The sequence below is a fragment of the Nansenia antarctica genome, assembly GCF_963989245.1.
Source record: "Nansenia antarctica genome assembly, chromosome: 1".
Classification (NCBI taxonomy): domain Eukaryota; kingdom Metazoa; phylum Chordata; class Actinopteri; order Argentiniformes; family Microstomatidae; genus Nansenia; species Nansenia antarctica.
Window position 1 is genome coordinate 100432006 of NC_137674.1, and position 21214 is coordinate 100453219.

The window sequence follows — 21214 nt, forward strand, 5'->3', positions numbered from 1 at the left end:
CCTTTCTGTATTTCCATTGCTAGCTAGCTGCTAGCCAGGCATCCAAACGGCACGTTATAATGCGGTCAAAACCGTAAGGTGAAGTGATTTTCCTGAATACACTTGACAGTCATTTTGATTAGTATTTCGAAAGTTTGTTGTTTATATTTGATGCCAATAGGCTAATATTACGTTTTGTGAATGTTTTAGTCTTAAAGTAAGACTACAGTTTAAATTGTATTATATTGCTATATCCCAGTGTGTCGTGATGATAATTTGGAATAGCCAATTGAGAATGTTTTTGAGTGAGACACTCTTGCCACAGAATAGTAGGCTACTGTATGACTTGGTACCAGAATAAGTAGGTCTATTATATGTTTATTGAAAAGTGTGTGTTTATAGATTGGAGGAGAATGTGGATTTATTATTTTATTACAATTTCATTCAATTATACTATGAGTGTATTATGCAAGGTAATAGCATATACACCAGCATAAATGCTGCAACAAATGGACATTTAATTGAGTCTTGAAAGACATGGATATATTTTCACACTAGCATTAGGGACATATTTGTCCCTAATGCTTTTTGTTTTATTAGTTGTTTTTCTAAGTCCCAACGCTGTGTGGGCATGAAGCGGGTTGCTTGAGAACATTTCGCACTGTTATTAGGAGACGCCCAGAAAGCTCAGCCTGTAACTCGAACCCTGGTGCTAACCCAAACCCTAACCCTAACCCTAACCCTAACCCTAACCCTAACCACTTAAAGTAGGGAACTATGGAGTTCTTCTTCTCCTCTTTCTTCTCTGACTCTTCCCTCATGACCTCCAACTGCAGCTTCAGCTCCGTGCTCTGGACCTCCTCCTGCTGCAGTTGGTCTGCGAAAGCTCTCTCCTTCTCCTCCAGCTTCTGCACCAGAGCCTCCTCAGTCTTTTTCTGGTGGTCCTCAGTCAACTTCTTGTGGTCACGGAGGAAGCTTTTCAGCTCCTCCATATACTCCTCACACAACACCACGTTCTCTCTCTCAAACTCCTCCAGCTTGGCGTCCATGGCCTCCAGCTTGGCGTCCATGGCCTTCAGCTGGGCCAACAAGTCCTCCTCATCTTTTCTTGTCTTTTCGGCCTTGGGGACTGTCTTCTCTCCATGGCTGGCTGCCTTCACAGCCAGGGGGGCTGCCTTCTCTCCCTGGGTGTCTGCCTTCACAGTCAGGGGGGCTGCCTTCTCTCCCTGGGTGTCTGCCTTCACAGACAGGGGAGCTGCCTTCTCTCCCTGGGGGGCAGCTATGAGGACCTGTGGGGCTGCTCCCTGTGGGGCTGATCTCTGTGGGGCTGCTCCCTGGGCCTGTGGGGCTGCTCTCTGGACCTGTGGGGCTGCTCTCTGTGGGGCTGTCGCACCAGTCGTCCAGTCCTGGTCGTTGCCCCCGGGTGCGGCTGCGATGGGGGCAGCCGTGATGGTGGCAGCCGTGATGGGGGCAGCCGTGGCCACAGAGGCGTTGGTGGCCCTGTCACCCGAACAGGCCTGCAGGAGCAGAACAGAGGAGGTGTGGCATCATTCATGGCTACATGGTTACACAACACTGGTATAACTGCAGGAATGTGTGTGCTAATAGTGATGGTTACACTTACAGTAGGGCTGTCCTCCTTCAGCCTAGCAGGATTTGCCTGCTTAAGTACATCATTCCACATGTGTTCATTCATAGTTTTGATGCCTTCAGTGAGAATCTACAATGTAAATAGTCATGAAAATAAAGGAAACACATTGAATGAGAAGGTGTGTCCAAACGTTTGGCCTGTACTGTATATATATATATATATAAGAAATAGAACATATAGAACCTATAGAAAATAAAGTACATCGTTTGTAAAATAAAATAAAAATGCAATTATTAATCGAACTAAACAACGCCATCTAGTGGTAATAGAAAAATACAACAGACCTCTCACACTGGCTAATAGCTAGCAGTTCAACACGAGGTATTAAAAAAAAAAAAAACTCACCTGGTAGAATTGGTAGAATTGTTTTTTTCCCCAAAAAACATCCAATCAATGGCTTGGTCACAGATGTTATAATATATATATATATATATATATATATATATATATATATATATATATATATATATATATATGGAAGACAAGTTGATGCAGTACTTACCAAGGTGCCATCTTTCTGCAACTGCCTGTCTTCCAGAATGTTGGCACACCCAAGACTCTAACTCCACTATGATCACCCATTATGACATCACAGCCAGCCAGCATAATGTAGGGTTACTTTTTTGTTTGTTAATATTTGTAAACTCCCAAAAAGATAGTTTTGACTGATCTACTGAACATCTACATGATTCATGTAGTAATAAATTAAACCAATAGAGTGAGACAGGATATGTTCATGCAAGGTGCCTTTCAGGAAGTAGTGGAGATTGTGCACCTAGCCTTATAGGAGATCGGAATAGCCGCTTTACTGGGACAAGATGATTGAAGTCTGACTGGTCTCGAGTTTTAGTAGATTTAACCACTAGAGGGCACAATTGTATGACATTTGGAGGAAAACACATTTTTTTCATTGCATCACAAATCTGAATGGACCAATGGTCTAGGTGTCCAAATGTCACGTTGCTAACGTTTTTATAAACAAAAAAGATATAAAAGATATAAAATATAATATATATATATTTAATTAATTAATATATTTAATTAATGAAAACATATAATATATATATATTATAATATTGAAACAATTAAAAATATCAATCGTTATTATTTTGTGGGTGTTGAAATATATAGCGATGATAGGCAATAGAGAGGTACGGTTGTTATTTACAAAAATAAAATGCATTTTAGAACATATATAGAACCAACATCTGCTGGACATAATATTTTCGGACACAGACTAAACAGACAAACAGATAAGGGCAAATCAGCACAAACTGATACATGGAATAAACAAAGTATGGATGTTTTTTTATATATAATAGTGTTCATTCAACACAAGAGGGTATAACTGCATTTATACTGACAGGTTCTGCTGAACCGGTTAGGAATCTCTCTCTCCACACCTGCAGATTTCTATCAATGTGTATCATAGGATCTACACAATAGATGATGTAGCTAGAATATGGACTCAGAATGCCACCAGACTCTTTCTAAGGTTTTTGGGCACCCCACAAACTTTTAATTGAATTTTGCTTGTACTATCCCTTTACAGAAGCATACTATATCAGGAAAGGGATGGACTGAAATATCATATTCAGCGCTACGGTGTGAATACACTTTTACAATTTTGAGCCACCTGTTTGGCAAAACTATATGAACTTCCTGCGTGGATCAACTAGTGTGTTATGGAGTAGAATGCGATATTTCTTGGCCAATGCCAAATGATTAGCCTACATTTAACCTTTTAGAGGGCAATGCAAAGCTATTAACTTGTGGCTTTATTTCCAACCTTTTCAGATACATGATGTGCCAGGGGCATAGGCTTCGATAGCCGAATTGAGACTCGGCATTCTTAATGCAGAATTATGTTACTTATGTGCATAAAACGACACACACATTATGCGTAATTCCGTCCGTATTTTGGAAAGGGTTCCATTGCGCGCAGTTCGTTCGTGTAGCACTTTCCCTGCCCGTGTGTCTGGGAGAGCAGGTATATGTCATGTGTCTGGGAGAGCAGGTATATGTCATGTGTCTGGGAGAGCAGGTATATGTCATGTGTCTGGGAGAGCAGGTATATGTCATTTGTCTGGGAGAGCAGGTATATGTCATGAAGTCCCACAGCGCCTGGATCACAGCGAGGGAAGTCCCCTGGTCAGGATCAGGGTGTTTGAAGGGCAGGGGCGAAAACATGGGACCCCATCAGTGCACACAAGTTTAGACCATTGGAAGGGCAGCCAATAGGGCACATCCTCTAATTTTGCCACTCAAAAGGGCACTTTTGTAAATAAAAGCTTAAATAAATTTAAAGGATGAGCTGAAAGAACTAAATGACTAAAAGTCTACCATTCAGCACTTGCTGCTTTACTGTTTACTAGTAGACATGTGTGCTCCACTCATTCAAATACATTTCTAATATAATATACAATTTAGCTGAGGTGTTAAAGCGACTTACAGTGAGTGCATGTGTTTTTCAGTAGGCCTATATACAAGTTGTTTCTCCTCAACGGAAGGTTGAAACAACTTGATATATGTCACCTGAGTTAGAAAACAAATTGGCTGTATGATATAATTAAGATATTTACACAGTTGCCATGCTGTTTCATTCGAAACGTCGCTTGGAGGACCTTCTCATTCACTTTCCTTGGTCTCTATCAAGAGCCTAGTCTTCTTATATACCACAATGCACTCCGCTCCTAGCGGTTAGCAGCGTTACCATAGAATGCTAAAGGTTTCATGGGCTGTGTTCGAAATGGCATACTAGCATACTGCATACTAGCATACTCAATGAGTATATACTGCAGTGCATACTGCCTACTAAATTCATAATAAGTATGCCAATACCAGCCGACCGAACATCTAGTATACATTTCTTGCATACTCAAATTTCACATAATCTACAGTGTGAACGCACTGCATACTCAAAATCTACGTCATATCTAGTATGAGTAGAATGCTAGTATGCCATTCCGAACACAGCCAGAATGTTCTTTGCTCTCGGCTACGAGTGTACATTTCCGCTGATGAATCGAGCGTTGCTTTGTGGGAGTTGTAGTCTACTTGCTCACATGGAACTTTATGACGGACAGCTCCTCCCATCGAAATTAGCCAGGCCAGCTAAAATGTTCTTGTAGCTATGAAACTTTCTGGCTACTAGTTTGTAGATAAGATATTTGCCACTTTTTAAATTGTGGATATCATAATATACATCGCCAGTATTACGTAACACAACTTCGATCAAACGAATTGCTCCAAGAAAGAGACGTTAGATGTTGTGGGTGAGTATTGAATGCTGAATAGCTAGCCAGCTATCTTTGCAAACGTGATATTAATGTTTTCCTCTTAGCTAGTTATTAAAGCAAACCACACTCTCAATATAGAACATATCCGGTTAAATGTAGCGTTGATCTGATCTTGTGACAACGTTTCTAATACTTCACTCTGTGACAGGACACATGATTGTTGGATTTTCCTCTCATGACAGCAATCAATTGTCACACTCTTTACACTAATAATAACAGCATTATTTACAATACATCAGATTTGTCAAGCTGGTTGACCGAATGTAAGCTAGCTAGCGACATACACTATGCTACAATAATAGACCTTTACCAGTGCCATGAAAGTAATACATTGTATTGCACAAAGAAGGAAGGTGTTTCATAACATCCTTTCTTTGCTGGTCTGACTTTGCATGATCCATCTGAATCTCATTTCCCCTGAGACTGTCCATCACCTCTGGTATGCAAAAGGCTTTGGGAAACTTCTTCCACATTTCCAAATATGACCGTTTATTTATTCATAGAAAAGAAGAATGACGGTTGCCAGGAAGGAAAAGTTCACCCAGAAATATGTCACACATTCTCACTTCTGTCCAGAATCTGCCTCTTCTGGTGCAGCTCCAGTTCGTGACGTTAGAATTATAAGGTTCTATCTCCATTTTTGTCAAAATTGAGTTTTTTACATAATCTGATCCATTAGGTGTTTATTAATGCCTGTGTGTTTGTTTGTTTTTTTACATTTTGACATTTTTGAGTTAGTAATTCATAAAATACAAAGGTTCCATCTCACAAAACATAATGGAATGTACAAACTTTGACGCTCAATATCTCTGAACTGCCCTAAACGGAGATAGAACCTTATCATTCTAAGCTCACGAGTTGTAAAGGGAGCCTCACTTTAGTTAAGTGAAGTTTCTTTGCAGTTTTTCTTTCTTCATTACGAAATAATCAGTGTAGGCATGAAGATCCAGCAATAGATCTATACCAGACATTGTTTATGGGATAATTCATCGTTTTACACCTTATAGTCAGATGGTTCCTTACCACCCTGTGAACTGTAATCCATAGTTCAGTTGTTAAATTAGCCACAGCTAACTTTAGCCACTGCTAACAAACAAACAAACAATCAGTGGGTGTGAATCGAATCAAGAGACGCAGTTCCACATGAAATGGCCAAATGAACATGCTTCTGACTTGGGTAGCTAGTCACTTTGAGGTCAGTGATTCGGCCACAAAATGTTGAACTTTGTCTCTCTAAAAGTGGAGGGGGAAAAGTGAAGTTATCCCTTTAATTGTGCTAGATTAGGCTCATTTCCTCTGTGTAACATCCATACCTTCAGTTAAAACAGAAAGCCAGCGACATTATGAATGAATGAATGAATGAATGAATGAATGAATGGTCTTTATTGTATTGTTAATACAGTACAGGTACCATACAACGACATTTAGGAGGGGGGGGCTCCCCTGCTGCTTGGAAAAAAGACAAAAAATAAGAGCCAAGGGTAAAATAAAAGAGGGAAAAGAGCTGGTTTACATAAATAAAGGCTATGTACACTATCTACTGTACTACTATACTATACAATAAAACACTGTGCTGTACTCTATGCTATAAATATTTACTTTTTCCTATATCTGAACGTTATGTACACATGGGTTGTCATATTGCACATAGTATTTGTTGCACATTCATTAAAGTGTCGCAGGTTTAGAATGTTCACAGTTGTATTTCAATATTGCACTTGAACAGTCTAGTAGCTGCCATCAAATTGTCTAGATTGCCCCTCTTTACCTTCTCTGGCCTCTCCTCTCCAGTTGTCTGTCGTGGTCCAAAACCACATTCCATTTGAGAGGAAAGGGAAACGGAGGGGAAGATACTAATTGGGCTGCGTTCCCTAACGGCTTCCTTCGCTCTTCTCTATTGTGATTGTGTTCTTATAACTGGTGTTTTAGCATGGCCGGAGTCACTGTCCTGTCAACCCAACAACTCGAGTGCGTCTATGCCAACACTAGGTTTTTGATAACAGCAACGGTATTTGTCAATACCGTCATAAAATGATCCTAAATTGCTATATATAATAATAAACACCGTAAGAGTGTTTGTCCAGCACCACTGTCTGTGTGATCGAAGAGGCGTATGAGTGATGACCGAACGTTTTGTAAACAATGTGATTCGTCAAATAAATAACCTGTCAGAAAATACGAGACGCAATCATCGTCGCGTGTCACGTGACTGCCTCTCCTCTGAAGAAGGATGTGCGATTCACAACTCCTGCTGTAACACGCTCTGTGCTTTGTACCTGGGAGAGTGTTGTGTTATAGTCTTATTACGTATAAGTATTTTTAGCGCTGTTTTTATTTATTTATTTTAAGCTACATTTTCAGCACTGATCGTGGAAAGGATAGGGCTTTGGTCCACCTTTCACCAGACGCTGTCACTGACCCGGGCTGGCCCTGTAGTGGAAAAGCGCCAAAAGTCATCATTTGAGATTGGCAGCTCCGTCAAAGCCCTACAATGTGATTTTTGAATCCCACAGTAAAACCCTAACCCGTAAAATGTAAAAATAAATAAATAAAGGAAACCGCTCAACCCTAGCCAACACAATAATGACTTTCAAGTGTATTCTAATCGCGTAAAATATGTTCTAATTGGTTGGATATGAACCCCGAAAAATAGGCTACAGGTGCAACAACACACAGACATTGTTTGTCTTCATACGAAATACAAATGCCTGTGTCTTATTTATCAAATCATAGAGGTTAGTTTGATTTTCTCAACCCAAAGTTTAGGTACTGCTTCTGTAGTATTAGCCCTTAGTGGGACAATACACACAATACACACACGTCTCACTGCTATCTAGTTGATTCTAAAACCGCTATGTTGGGATGATGGGTAGAAAGGGGGGAGAAGATTTCAGTTTAATTGAATTGCGTTGATAAGCCATTGTCCATCCATATCACACTTAAGTGCTTCTGTTCCACCCTACAGGTATGATCTTGTCAGCCAGTGACCGGCTGTGGCGGCCCCCCCAGTAGCGTTCACCACGGCGGGGGACATCCGGCCCTGCGTCTGCAGGGTGGTCATCTACCTCCAGAGGGACATGTCCTCCGACAGCTGTCTCCACCGTGGGTATCACCCCCAGGCCGGCTCCCCCTCCCCGACCACCCAGTTGGCATGTCCCAAGACCAAGACCTGCAGCTACAGAGGGGCGGTGGGCCTGGGGAACAAGTATGTGCGTCTGAACGTAGGGGGGGCCCTGTTCTACGCCACGCTGCAGGTGCTCACCAGGCAGGACTCCATGCTGAAGGCCATGTTCAGTGGCAAGCAGGAGGTGTTCACTGATAGGGAAGGTGAGGACTACTGGGGTTTTTTAAGGCTTAGATTGTGAATAGTATAGGAGGGAAATCAGCCAGTACGATCTGATTCTGGTTAGGGGAAAAATAATTCTGATCCAGATGAAGTATTGAAATACTGAGCCCTGAGGAAACAACATCAGAAACTATACGTAGTACTGTACATTAGCATGAACACTATGAACATGTTACAATTATATTTAGCCTACATTTTTGTATTTACCAGACGCCTTTATCTAAAGCGACTTACAACAAATACATTTGACTAAGTAAACAAATCATTTAAAATCAATTAATTAGTGAATCAGTGAATCAGTCTCAAAGGACGTTTTTAAAGAACACAATGTTACACAAATTTAATCCAGGCATTTTTATCCCTTTCGATCTGAAACGTTTAAAGTTTTCAACGGTGCCAAATCGACTCTGTTTGACTTTAGCAGTCAGTGCTTCTAATAGTGTTGTGTGTTTGCCTCTGACTGGTCTGACCTAGGCTGGATCCTGATCGACCGCAGTGGCAAACACTTTGGCTCCATCCTGACGTACCTACGGGAGGGAGCCCTGACCTTGCCCAAGGGCCGGCAGGGGGTCTTGGAGCTGCTGGCCGAGGCCAAGCATTACCTCATCCTTGGGCTGGTGGAGCTGTGCCAGAGTGGCCTGCAGGTTAGTGCCACAGTAGCCAGGGGATGTTGAGATTCTGGGATCTGAGATAAGTGGTGCAGGGACCAGAATTCGGTGTACAAGCAGCCCCCCTAGCCCTTATGCCCCAGAAACGAGATCTGAAAGGATTGGACATGTCTAAGCAGGATGGTAGGTAGCTCTTAACCTTACCCTCTGTTAGGTTAGATTGGACATTTGTAGTTGTACCTTATCAAGTCCTCTCAGATGTTTGCAGGTGTCTAGAGTGTTGAGGCTAGGGTGGTTCTGGTGCCGCATGATGCTTGTACTGGGTAGGGGTTGGCATGACAATGGTAACCATCACATTTTTTCAACAATATCCCTGCCTTGTGTGTGTGTGTCAAAAAACAAAAATCTATATTCTTTCTTAATTTTGTCTAGTTGTATATCGTAAAAATAGATACTTTCAATCCTACGTACAGTGTTTTGTACAGACTGTTGCAGAAGTAACTTGAATGCAATTCTGCTGGTATGATTAATCTAATGTGAGTCATTGCACTCCTGGTTTCGGGGTCAATTTGCAAGTCCATTTTAATTTAGTCAATTCAGAGGTATGAGCCCAAATTAAAATAATGAATTGAATATGTCCCATTATTTCCTATGTGAACCATGTACAGTCCGTGAACTGAATTTCAATTGCTCCTCCTGAATTCCCTGTTTAATGGAGTTAACACGGATCCTTAAACCCAGCTTTTTTTGTATGATCCACAGTCCACACAAAGCCGGTGAGGAGAGCCAGTGACACCAGACATTGTATTGACAGGTCCTCTCGGTGTGTGTGTGTGTGTGTGTGTGTGTGTGTCCTCTCTGACTGACAGGACAGTAAGCAGCAGGGCCTCTGTGTGATCCCGGTGGTCACCTCTGCTAAGGAAGAGGAGAAGCTAATCCAAGCCTGCACCAAGGTGAGGCAGAACTCCTGGGGCCTCCTTTATAAAGCTTGCGTACACAAAAAAGCGTGTGTACGCAACTTTGACGCAAATTTGGAGATTCGTCCGCATTGACTTCACAGTAATGAATGTCTTCATAAGGGTAACGTTCCCGATAAGTCAAATGATCGCAATGTCCATGCATACTCCATGCAATGTCCATACATTCATGGCTTTTGCACAATGCACTGGCATCTGGTTAGATGCCGAACTGCGTTTTGTTGACTTTGTACTCTATGTATTTAGGATAATAAATTGAAACAGAGATATCTGTTTTTGCAAAACAACCCCTCAAATATGTTGTACAGTAATCGGGAATCATATTTGTCTGTACTGTCCAGTGGTCTGTCATGTCCAGTGGTTTGTCATGTGATGAGGTGTGTACTGTTTGTCTCCCTGCTCTGCTAGCCTGTGGTCAAGCTGCTCTACAACAGAAGCAATAACAAGTACTCCTACACCAGGTGAGCCCCTCACACCACCCCATCTACACTACATGGCTGTGGAGGTAGTCTAACGTCTAATGATCGCTAGGTCGGCAGGTCGAGCCCCGGCTGGCCACATGTCGAAGTGTCCTTGGGCAAGACACTGAACCCCAAATTGCTCCCAATGAGCGGGCCGGCGCTTGCATGGTAGCTTGCCGCCATTGGTGTGTGAATGTGTATGTGAATGGGTGAATGAGAGGCCATTGTAAAGCGCTTTGGAATAAGGCGCTATATCGGTCAGTCCATTTACCATTTACATGGCTGCTGCTGCCCGTGATATAGCGTAATGATTAGTTAATGACTAATTATTATTATTATCACTTAAGTGCTTAGAGAGTCCGTGACACGGACATGGCATACCACACACCACTGATTACCATCCAGTCCTTCAACAGTACTCACAGCTGTGTGTGTGTGTGTGTGTGTGTGTGTGTGTGTGTGTGTGTGTCTGTGTCTGTGTGTGTGTGTGTGTGTCTGTGTCTGTGTGTCTTTCCGTCCATCCATCCATCCATCCGTGTCCCAGTAACTCGGACGACAACATGTTGAAGAACATCGAGCTGTTTGACAAGCTCTCCCTGAGCTACAACGGCCGGGTGCTGTTCATCAAGGACGTGATCGGAGACGAGATCTGCTGCTGGTCCTTCTACGGCCAGCGGCGCAAGCTGGCCGAGGTCTGCTGCACCTCCATCGTCTACGCCACCGAGAAGAAGCAGACCAAGGTGAGGCTACGCCACACTACACCCAGCAGATTATGCGCCATCCTAATGCTGACTCTTCATAACTGTTTGTTTAACTATCCACCAACCCAAACCTTAACCGTATCGCTATAAAAGAGATGACTACGGGTTGACTAGACTACCCTTTTTGGCTGGAGAGTTACTACTTTTAGAACTATAGAAATGTAAACTATTAGAAGTTATTATTAGAAGTTGAAACTACAAATGATTGCTTTAACCCTCGAAAGGCGTTGCATATCAGCAGAGTGGCTGTTGATAGTTGTTGACAGGGTTGAGGGTGGCCTCATATTTGACCCTTGACGTCATGCACGCCTCCTGTCCTGTCCCCTCTCCGTCTTGACCTCTGTCCCAGGTGGAGTTCCCCGAGGCGCGTATCTACGAGGAGACCCTGAACGCCCTACTGTACGAGACACTGCCCGTCCCCGACAACAGCCTGCTGGAGGCCACCCGGCGACGCCACGCCCACTGCGGCTCCCACAGCGAGGAAGAGGAGGGGCCAGGGAACGGGGCGGAGGTCCGGGAACGCGTGCGCCGCATCCACGTCAAGAGATACAGCACCTACGACGACCGGCCACTCGGACACTAGAAAAATTATATACAGAAAAAAATAAAACGTATACTTCCGTACTATTCAGTAGGATCAATCATAACAAGTACGAGTGGCTGCCTAGCGTGGGTGAAACACCAGGATGTCATACGGCTTTCACCGGCTGTCACCGTTCCCACTCTCTCTCTCAGTGATAAGAGATGCTTCTTGACAATCTCCACAATCTCTGATGTCTTCCAACCGTCAATGGCCTTTTCCATGCTAGAGCAGCTGACGTATCACTCTTTTGAGAGTGCAGTTATGTCTGGACATGAGTCGTCGGCCCTGTTTGACTTCTTTTCCTTGGTTCCTGATTTTTTCTTGAGGCGATCACGTGACCTAAACATGACTGGATTGGTCTGAGTGAGCTTTCCACCGTGTTGTTGCTTTCACCATTTGAAATCACGTCTGATCAATCATTGGTTACTTCCTGGACGGGAGGAAGGAAGGTACGCATTCCCATTGGACAGGAGGAAGGAAGTACACGTTGTAATTGCATTCAAACAGGGGCCATGCTTTATTGAGACGTTAACGACTGCAGCCGCCACTCATGTGAGTGGGTTCCAACCACTAATCCAAGTAGCAACCCGACTGCTACGTCACGTACACTTACTTTGATTATAGATAGAATGCAAAAGGCCTCCTCTGTTAATGCTTTTAGGTGAGGTGGAGTGAAATGGTAAATGGTGGTGGAAAGAAAATGATGTCATTCAAGACAAGCAATCAAAACTGACTATCAGACAGTAGCACTTATGGTCTGTGAACAGACAGGGAAGACTTAGAATGTTTTATTTTTTAAAAAGAAAAGATGTATTTATAGTTTTCAGCATATTTCTCATGTAACACTTCGACCTATAATGATGCCAAAGACGAGCTGAAATGAAAACCAGAACATGCATCGTTGTGTATGAATGTGTGATGAAACTGAAAACCTTTGTTGTGGTCATTCAAGACATGTCTTCAAATCACTATGGGTGTGCCTAACGTATTTCATCAAGTTTTACCGTTCCTTTATTTTTCACTTGGTTTTAGATATTAATAAAGTTTTAAATACTTGAGTGTCCTGTGCTTGATGTCGCTCTACAATGCATTACATTGTAACTGGGTCAAGAATGGTTATTGTGTAATAATATCGAAATAAGTTAATGGTAATAGAAATGATGTGGAAAAGTCCAGCTAAAGGGGAAGTCTCCTATTTGCCAGTCAGAAGATTTTCAAGTTTTAGCACATAGCATAAAGAAAGAATAAACAAAGGTTAAGAGGCATTGCTTTGACAATTGTAGGTGTATGTAGGTTATACACCACACGGGGGCGCAAGCGAGAGGCATATTGACAGAGGACATGGGTTATTCAGTATGTCATGATGGTATGACGACAGTGATTTATTTTTACTTCATTCTAACATGACATCATCTCTGACACTGGGAACACTGCCCTGGGCCTGAACGTCACCTGAGGATAAACACAAAGTCACAGACGAAAATAGGTTTCATAATTATTATTTCCGAATGTTTATTTAATGAAAGACCGCAAGTTGGCTTTTTGGGGGGGAATAACATACGGATGTGATTCCTTCTCTGGGGCCCTAAAATAATTATTATGAATCGGAATCCACTTTTAATCAAGCCATTCATTTGGTATGTTTACCTGCCACATATACACGTGTTGTAAATTGTGTGTGTGTGTGTGTTTGTCTATCTGACTGTTGTTCTGTCTGTCTCCAAACCCCTAATCCTGGCAAGTCGACCATTGTATCCTGCTCTCAGCACACCTCAATCGCTCACTCCTCACACGGAGAGAGAGAGAGGAGAAGCTAAAAATAACTGACTGTCAACGGTGCTGGGTGCTGCTTTCGGAGTGCGAGGTGCGTGAAGTGATTTACCCCCATTGATCAACAATGGGAAAGGGGCGGGGCCACCTGGACTGACGTCATTCTGGGGGGAACTGAAGATGGCTCCCCAATGCGCCGGGACTGCACACACACAGATGCGTCAACGTCCAGCTGTTCAGGAGCACATCGCTGTGAAATAAGGAAAGGAGAAAGAAAGTAAATATTATAAGCGTTAAAAGGGCGGAACGCGCAGAGCAGTTGATTGCGGACAATCTCTCTAGACGCTGCCACTCCGGCTGTCATCCTCTGAGCGCCGAGAGCCATGGGTTCGACCACGGATGAAGCATTCAAAGAGAAATTACTGTGGAATGTGAAACGAGAGGTAAAAATAATTCATTGATTGATAAATGTATTTTTTTTTGTTTCTTAAAAAACGCCTCTTATTTTTCTCTTAACTATCCTTTGCTTGAAAATGTCCGTATGTGATGTATGTGATTATACTGTGTGCGCGCGAGTAAGTAACGGATAAGGCTACTGTACATTGTATCGTTTAGTTATTGTATCTGCAAGCTGCCTGCAACAATGTGATAGTGTACGCTTGGCACTTCAATCATTTCTGACCTATTCAGGTGTTGTCACTGGTTTTGGTTCCGATATCACGTTGATGTTTCAGCGTAAGTTTTTTTATAAGGAGTTGATGGTGGAGGAGAACAGTTATTGTTCATGATTATGAACGCAGTCCATCCTCTCCAAAGCTTTCAAAACGATTGCTACAAGTGGTACACCATGCATGAATGTGTTTTGTGTATTGTATCATTGTGCAGTGTTGACTTTACAAATCAATATCATCAGTGGCTCCAAAGAGCAAAGACTATAGCCATGCACCTAGCTATACAGATGCGTTTTTCATTATGCTGCTGGAAAGTATATTAATAATACTATATTCGTATGTTTCTGAAGGTTTTTTATTTGTATCGACCTTGTGTTACTACACCGTATCTACACTGTAAAACACTCAAAGGTGAAAACAATGTGGGTTTTCAATATCACTGTAAATAACTGGTTTTACAGGTGGACTAACCCTGAATAACCCAGTACTACGTGTTGCCTCACACCGTCAGGTGCTGCTCACCTCAGAGAAAGTCATGGAGCTCAAGTTTCCACCAAACTGCTGCCTGGCTGGTCCCGGTGTGAGAGCTTGGGTTGTCAATCAGATTTTGAATGAAAGGACCCAAAAACCTTTTAAGGGTTATGTTTTTCTTTTTCTTTTGTTTTTTTTATTGTAATGACACCACTTCATGTTGTAAATAAAGTGCTCAACTAAAAATAAATAGCTACAGTATTTTGGAGGATTTGGGAAGAATTGTTCTGCACAAAAGAATGGGTTAGTTAATCACAGAGCATTCAGACTATCTACCTGACTATTCCAACTAAAGTATAGTCAAATAAACAACAAGGCTTAGAATGGCCTGAATTCATTTCTGTTCTATTTTCTTCAGATAGAATATAGAATGCAGTGGAGGTAGAAATTGGAGGGCAGACTCATCGATTTCTACCGCCAGCAGCCTCCCCTGATAGAATGTATTATAATAATATAATATCTGGCGGACAGGCATCGTATTTCATTGGGTTCATTTCTTGACTCTGAAAGGACAATTTAAAGTGTCTAAAAAATCTCCTACCTTCTCCCTGTGTAGGCAGGCAGCCTTGGGCAAGCATTTACCAGACAGGTTAAGATCAATTTGCCAACCTGGGAGACACTTTAATGTCACAGTGTATTGCTGACTAGAGCTGAGGTTTGGGCTTGTGTGATACATCCCCCTGACCTACACCATTGGGAGTTACCACAGCTTATGTCCAACAAAGAGCCATTTGTTCCCATTTGAAACGTATTGGCAGATGTGAGAAACACAGTATCTATTGATTATCTGTTGTTCCCCCATAATATGATCAGTGTCCCAGACATATAGCGATTACTGTGGTTATGCCTAGCTTGTATTCTCCCCTGCTGTTACTTATGGAAAATCAATACCATGATGAAATACAACATTGAAGCCAATGCAATCATGGAATGCTATGTGGTTTGGATTGACCTGAAATGTAACCGGAAGCTGACATCAACAGGGTTGACATTTAAAACACAGAAAATGAAGCCGTGTGAAAGGGAGGTAAAAAGCTACAACGTCTTTTTTAGTTTAAATAGGCCCCTGTCTCTTTAAGCTGTCGTCAGCCACCTTTGCGTTGCCTGGCAACTGAAAACATCAGCAGCTACCTAAGAAGTTAAATTGCATCAATTGACGATTAATACTGGTGCAGCTCTCTGGGCCTGTCACAGGAGAAGCACAGGACGAGGGGCCGCTGTTCAATCTGTTTCCAACAACACCTGTCTTATCATTTTGAGTCCCATTTTCTCCTTCTCTCTATCTGACCCTGTGAAAATAAGCTTGGGGATCTGATAATTGTATTTGTTCCCTAAAGATATGGGGCCATTTTGTGTGTTTGAGCCTTTGGCCACCAATGCCTCTTGATAGACTAGGTCTGCACTAAGATGGGCTATTTCACTTTAATTTCCATTTTGGTCTTCGGGCTGGGGCATTAGACAATGGTAACCACAGATGAGTCAGTGGTCACAGTGACCGCACTAAGCGGTCCTCCACGGTCATACCGTCACACTCCTGGAACAACTTCCGACCTGGTGGTGATGTATCCATCACTCTCAAAAAGGGAGCTAGAGTAAATTGAGATGATTGGTTTGATTGTAGTGTGTGCGTGTGCGTGTGTGTCTTTCTGTGTGTGTGTGCGGTGTGTGTATGTGTGTGTCTGTGTGTGTGTGTGTGTGTGTGTGTGTGTGTGTGTAAGTGTGTAAATGTGTAAGTGTGTGTGTGTGTGTGTGTGTGTGTGTGTGTCTTTCTGTGTATGTGTCTCTCTGTGTCGGTCATCCTCTCTTGGAACTCGAACCCCCAGCCTGTTGTTACTAATTACAGAATACTGAGTTACTGCACAGACAGACTCTATGGGCAACTTAATGTAAATGTTAACAAAACGTGCTACTCTATATTCAATGAATGGGACACTGGGTCAGTACAGTCACATTACAGTTGTTGTTAGCGTAGAGAGAGTCATCCTGTCTCTATTCAAGCATACACAAGGATAGAGAATAGACACTTACGTCTCTTTGACTATATCACTGCCTTCTTGTGAGTCTGTCAGCACAATGAGGCTCATCTCTTCTCTGGGTGGAGACCCCCAGTCACCACACGTTAGATAACTCGGCTCTGCCTTGTGGTTTGTTTCCCACGGCAAAGTGCCTGCCTTGGTTACCTTCCCATATTGCACTGGAGAGGAGCGAAACCACATTAGCCTGCCGCTTCCCAGAAGAAATATCCCCTCATTATGCAGTGGAGGGCTGGGTAAGTTCTCTCTGTCTGGGACTGGCTGCCTTGGAGACACAGGCCAAGCTCATGATTGTTGCATGAGAGAAAATGCAACAGTCCTCTCTCTGTCTCTCTCTTAAACAGGATGGATGGCCAGCTTATATTCACCTAGGGGTGCTCACCTAGCGGGTCTTCTTGTTTACCTGGAGTCAATGAAAAAAAGGAAGTGAAAACTTTGGGCTGTATTTTCATAAAAGTTGTCTTGTTCTGTACGAAAGGGAAGTCGTTTGTAGTTATAGTGTGTGTGTGAGTGTGTGTGTGTGTGTGTGTGTGTGTATGTGTGTGTGTGTGTGTGTGTGTGTGTGTGTGTGCGTGTGTGCGTGTGTGCATGTGTGCGTGCGCGTGTGTGTGTGTGTGTGTGTGTGTGTGTGTGTGCGTGCTAACTGAGCAGAGAACAGAGCAGACAGGCCCCAGACCCTCCATCCCATGTCTTATCTCCCAGCCCTAATAAGCCATGAATAATTACCTCATTAATGTCATTGTCCCTGCAGTCCACTGACAATCACATAAGGGATGTAACCCTATTATGTCTGCTAAACTCTAGCCCGGGGCCGGGTCGGACAGAGGGATGGCAGGGACAGGGAGGCTGAGGCTGGTGCTGGGCTGGATGGATGGATGGAGGGATGGATGGATGGGGCTGGGAGGCTGAGGGATGGATGGATGGAGGGATGGATGGATGGATGGAGGGATGGATGGATGGATGGATGGATGGATGGTAGGGACACTGAGACTGGCTCTGAGCTGGATGGATGGATGGATGGATGGGACTGGGAGGCTGAGGGATGGATGGAGGGATGGAGGGATGGATGGTAGGGACTGGAAGGGACTGGAAGGCTGAGACTGGCTCTGAGCTGGATGGATGGAAGGATGGAGGGGTGGATGGATGGGGCTGGGAGGCTGAGGGATGCATGGATGGATGGATGGATGGATGGGACTGGGAGGCTGAGGGATGGCTGGAGGGATGGAGGAATGGATGGATGGAGGGATGGATGGTAGGGACTGGGAGTCTGAGATCCATTCTGCTAGACAGAGGAACTGAGAAGTGTCCATGTCATAGAAGCCCGCCTTCCTCCACAATGACATGACATAATTCTGTCAATCATACCAACAACCCTAACAGTTTGGACTGCTAATCCAGTTATGATGCATTGACATATCACTGTCTTACGTATCACGTATCACACACGCTGTTGTTTATGTTCTCTCTGGTCCCCCCCAAAGTCTGCACCTCCTTTGGCCGTCATTCTTTTCAGTTTGCTGCCCCCACTGACTGGAATGCGTTGCAGTTGTCACTAAAACTCACCACTTTTATAGCATTACCCACTTTTAAACACTCACTTTTAGATGTTGTCTCGGATCACTGCACTTGCTTCCCCCTGCTGTAATGTATAGATATTTTGGATACTTGTGTATTGCACTCATGTTTTATATTGTATATATCGTGTTTTGTATCGTATATACTGTGTTGTGTTCTGTGTACAGACTTGCCTCTGTTCTGCCAATTGGCCAGATCGTCGTTGCAAATGAGAATTGGTTCTCAACTGACCTATCTGGTTAAATAAAGGTTAAATAAAAATAAAATAAATAAATCATTGGCCTGGTGATGTCAGCCAGCCTGCTTAGATAGCAGTTTGTGTCACGACTCATAGACATCTGTCATAGACATCTGTTCGAGTATGCCGTATGGCTGACGAACCAGTGTCACCCAAAAGAGTGAGTTATTGTGTTACTACTACACATTAAATGTAATGTCAATATAACTACATTTGAATGTACTAGGAGTGTGTTAGTCCACTAGGGGTGTGTTAGTCTATGAGTAGTGTGTTAATCTCCTACACATTAGGAGTGTGTTAGTCTATAATACAGTGTGTTATCTTAAAGATACCCAAAGAAGTTTCACTTCTTTGATATCGAGTACCAGATCATTGGTCATGGGACATACCCTATCAACTAGATCAGGGCTTGGTTTGTTTCTGGTTGTAACTACCATTCCTTAAATGCCAAAAACAGGATGGATGACACACACGCACGCACACTCAGGCATGCACACACACAAACACACACACACACACACACACACACACACACACGTACACCATACACACACACACATATACAGTTGATCACAAAAGCGCGCACACACACACACACACACACACACACACACACATATACAGTTGATCACAAGAGTGCACACACACACACACACACACACACACACACACACACACACACACACACACACACACACACATACACACACTGCCTCTCTCTCTCTCTCTTGACATCAGGATACCCTCTTCTGTGCCCAGAGGCCCTGGACTTGTTATTGTTTATGCTCTGTCAGGTCTCAGCTCAGCCAGGTGAATGTATCCTTATGTAAAACAGTGAGACTGAGCAGACTAATTAGCTCTGTGTTTTGCTCCTACCAGAGGCCATTAGACTCAGGATCCTCAGAAGTGGTGTCTGGCCCAGAGCTTTCTTCTCTCATCTCACAGACCTCTCACATCTCACAAGCCATCTGATGCATCACCTGAACATGATCATTTTCTCGTGTTACTCAGCATATCATTCAACACACTCTAAAAGTCTGGTACACACATAAAGATTTTCTAAATCTCAACAGATGTTTTTATCTGAGAGAGGCCATTTTGGCCATTTTGGCAATTTTTACACATGAAGATAAAAAATCATGGATTGAACCGTTTTGATCGTATTGTGTGTGGTGTGCTCCGATATACGACCACATGCATAAAGATCTGTCCTCCGACAGTCTGGAGTCTCGTCCCCCAAGCCAGAAATCTCGCGTGATCAGGGTAGTAGTACCCTGGATGATCTGTAGAGGCAGCCATGTGCTACTGGGGAAATAAAGGAGACGTGTCAGTCAGCTCGCTTCTTGATTGGCTACATTCCATACCACGTCACAATCGGACTCGGGTGTTGTCAATTTCGCCCACACGCAAGACGATTTTTGGTCGTAAATATTGAACAGGATTGTTGGCCCCGACCATTTTCCAAGCAGATTGTCGGGATAAATTGACTCTTAACACACCTCAAGATAATCTTGTAGGATAATCTTTAGAGCCATCCGATAATCGGGAGTTTGCTGTCCTTGGTCGGAAGGGGGAAAATCGGGCCAGAATTGGCCAGATTATCTTTATGTGTGTACCAGGCTCTGATCAATTTCCACTATATGTGTGTGTGCGTGTGTGTAGGTGAGTGTGTGGTTGCTGGTGTAGGTGAGTGTGTGGTTGCTGAGTCGAGTAGCGAGAGTATGTGTCCCGGCCTTCTCCAGCCTGTTTTCTCCATGTCTGTGTTGTGCAGTGAGAGAGAGGACGTCACTGCTGGCCTTTGTTTGTTTTAAAGGGTAAAAATAACCCCAATTATCTGTGAGGATCCCAGCGATGTTCCCAGCTCACTGACCAGCACACACTCACCTGAACTAACACCCTGCCACTGCTTTAGAGGGGGAACACAAAATGGAGTCAATACACATGACTGGTTCCATATATTGTGTGTGTGTGTGTGTGTGTGTGTGTGTGTGTGTGTGTCTGGGTGTGTGTCTGTGTCTGTGTCTGTGTCTGTGTCTGTGTCTGTGTGTGTGTCTGTGTCTGTGTCTGTGTCTGTGTGTGTGTGTGTGTGTGTCTGTGTCTGTGTCTGTGTGTGTGTGTGTGTGTGTGTGTGTGTGTGTGGGGGGGGGGGTCGGTTGGTGTCACTCTTCACTATTAATCAGGTACCGGTATGTGTCGGCGATGTAGATCTGTGATATACTATAGATCTATACGTGCCAGATTTGCTGACGTTTTCATCTGTCTGACCCCCATGAAGAGGAGTTGTCACTTGAGGAGAACGTGTTGCTCCCCACTGATTAAGCTGTAGCCCATTGATCCTCAACATTGCTTATGTCAGCATATTGAATGAATACTGTGGTTCACCGCGTATGGTATACCCCAGGGGCATTAGACTAGCGTTAGTTATCCTGGTCATGGTGTGGTGGACCTGATATCTGATTAAGCGGATGTCCCTGGGACAACACCTGAAGCATTCATCTAATGCTTGATCCACAAAGAGAAGCCTGTTACTGTCCATAGCTGTGTAGATCAGACCTCTCCATCCCCTCTACCCCCCTGTACAGTTCAGCCATAGTCGGCGCCCCCCGGAGCAATTAGGGGTTAAGTGCCTTGCTCAAGGGCACAACGGCAGTGGTAGGCACCTTAGATAGGAGGCCAGCAGCCCTCCAGTCACCAGCTCACACCCTGCTCCCTCCTGAGGCCGGGGATCGCA

General features: G+C 43.6%; 2 protein-coding genes across 2 annotated transcripts in view; both read left to right on the forward strand.

Moving 5' to 3' along the window:
* Positions 1 to 4769: 4769 nt before the first annotated feature.
* On the forward strand, positions 4770 to 12704 carry tnfaip1 (tumor necrosis factor, alpha-induced protein 1 (endothelial)). Its single transcript, XM_080546832.1, has 7 exons — positions 4770 to 4905; positions 7895 to 8256; positions 8750 to 8919; positions 9753 to 9836; positions 10269 to 10321; positions 10866 to 11061; positions 11432 to 12704. Exons 2-7 carry the CDS (start codon positions 8007 to 8009, stop codon positions 11663 to 11665), a joined length of 987 nt encoding a protein of 328 aa, XP_080402958.1. The 5' UTR covers positions 4770 to 4905; positions 7895 to 8006; the 3' UTR covers positions 11666 to 12704.
* Positions 12705 to 13818: 1114 nt separating this feature from the next.
* sgsm2 (small G protein signaling modulator 2) overlaps positions 13819 to 21214 on the forward strand; it is a gene marked incomplete at both ends in the record, with an annotated part of 60501 nt that continues 53105 nt past the window's right edge. The window contains 1 exon segment of the mRNA XM_080534736.1: positions 13819 to 13878. Coding sequence (XP_080390862.1) covers positions 13819 to 13878 — 60 coding nt within the window.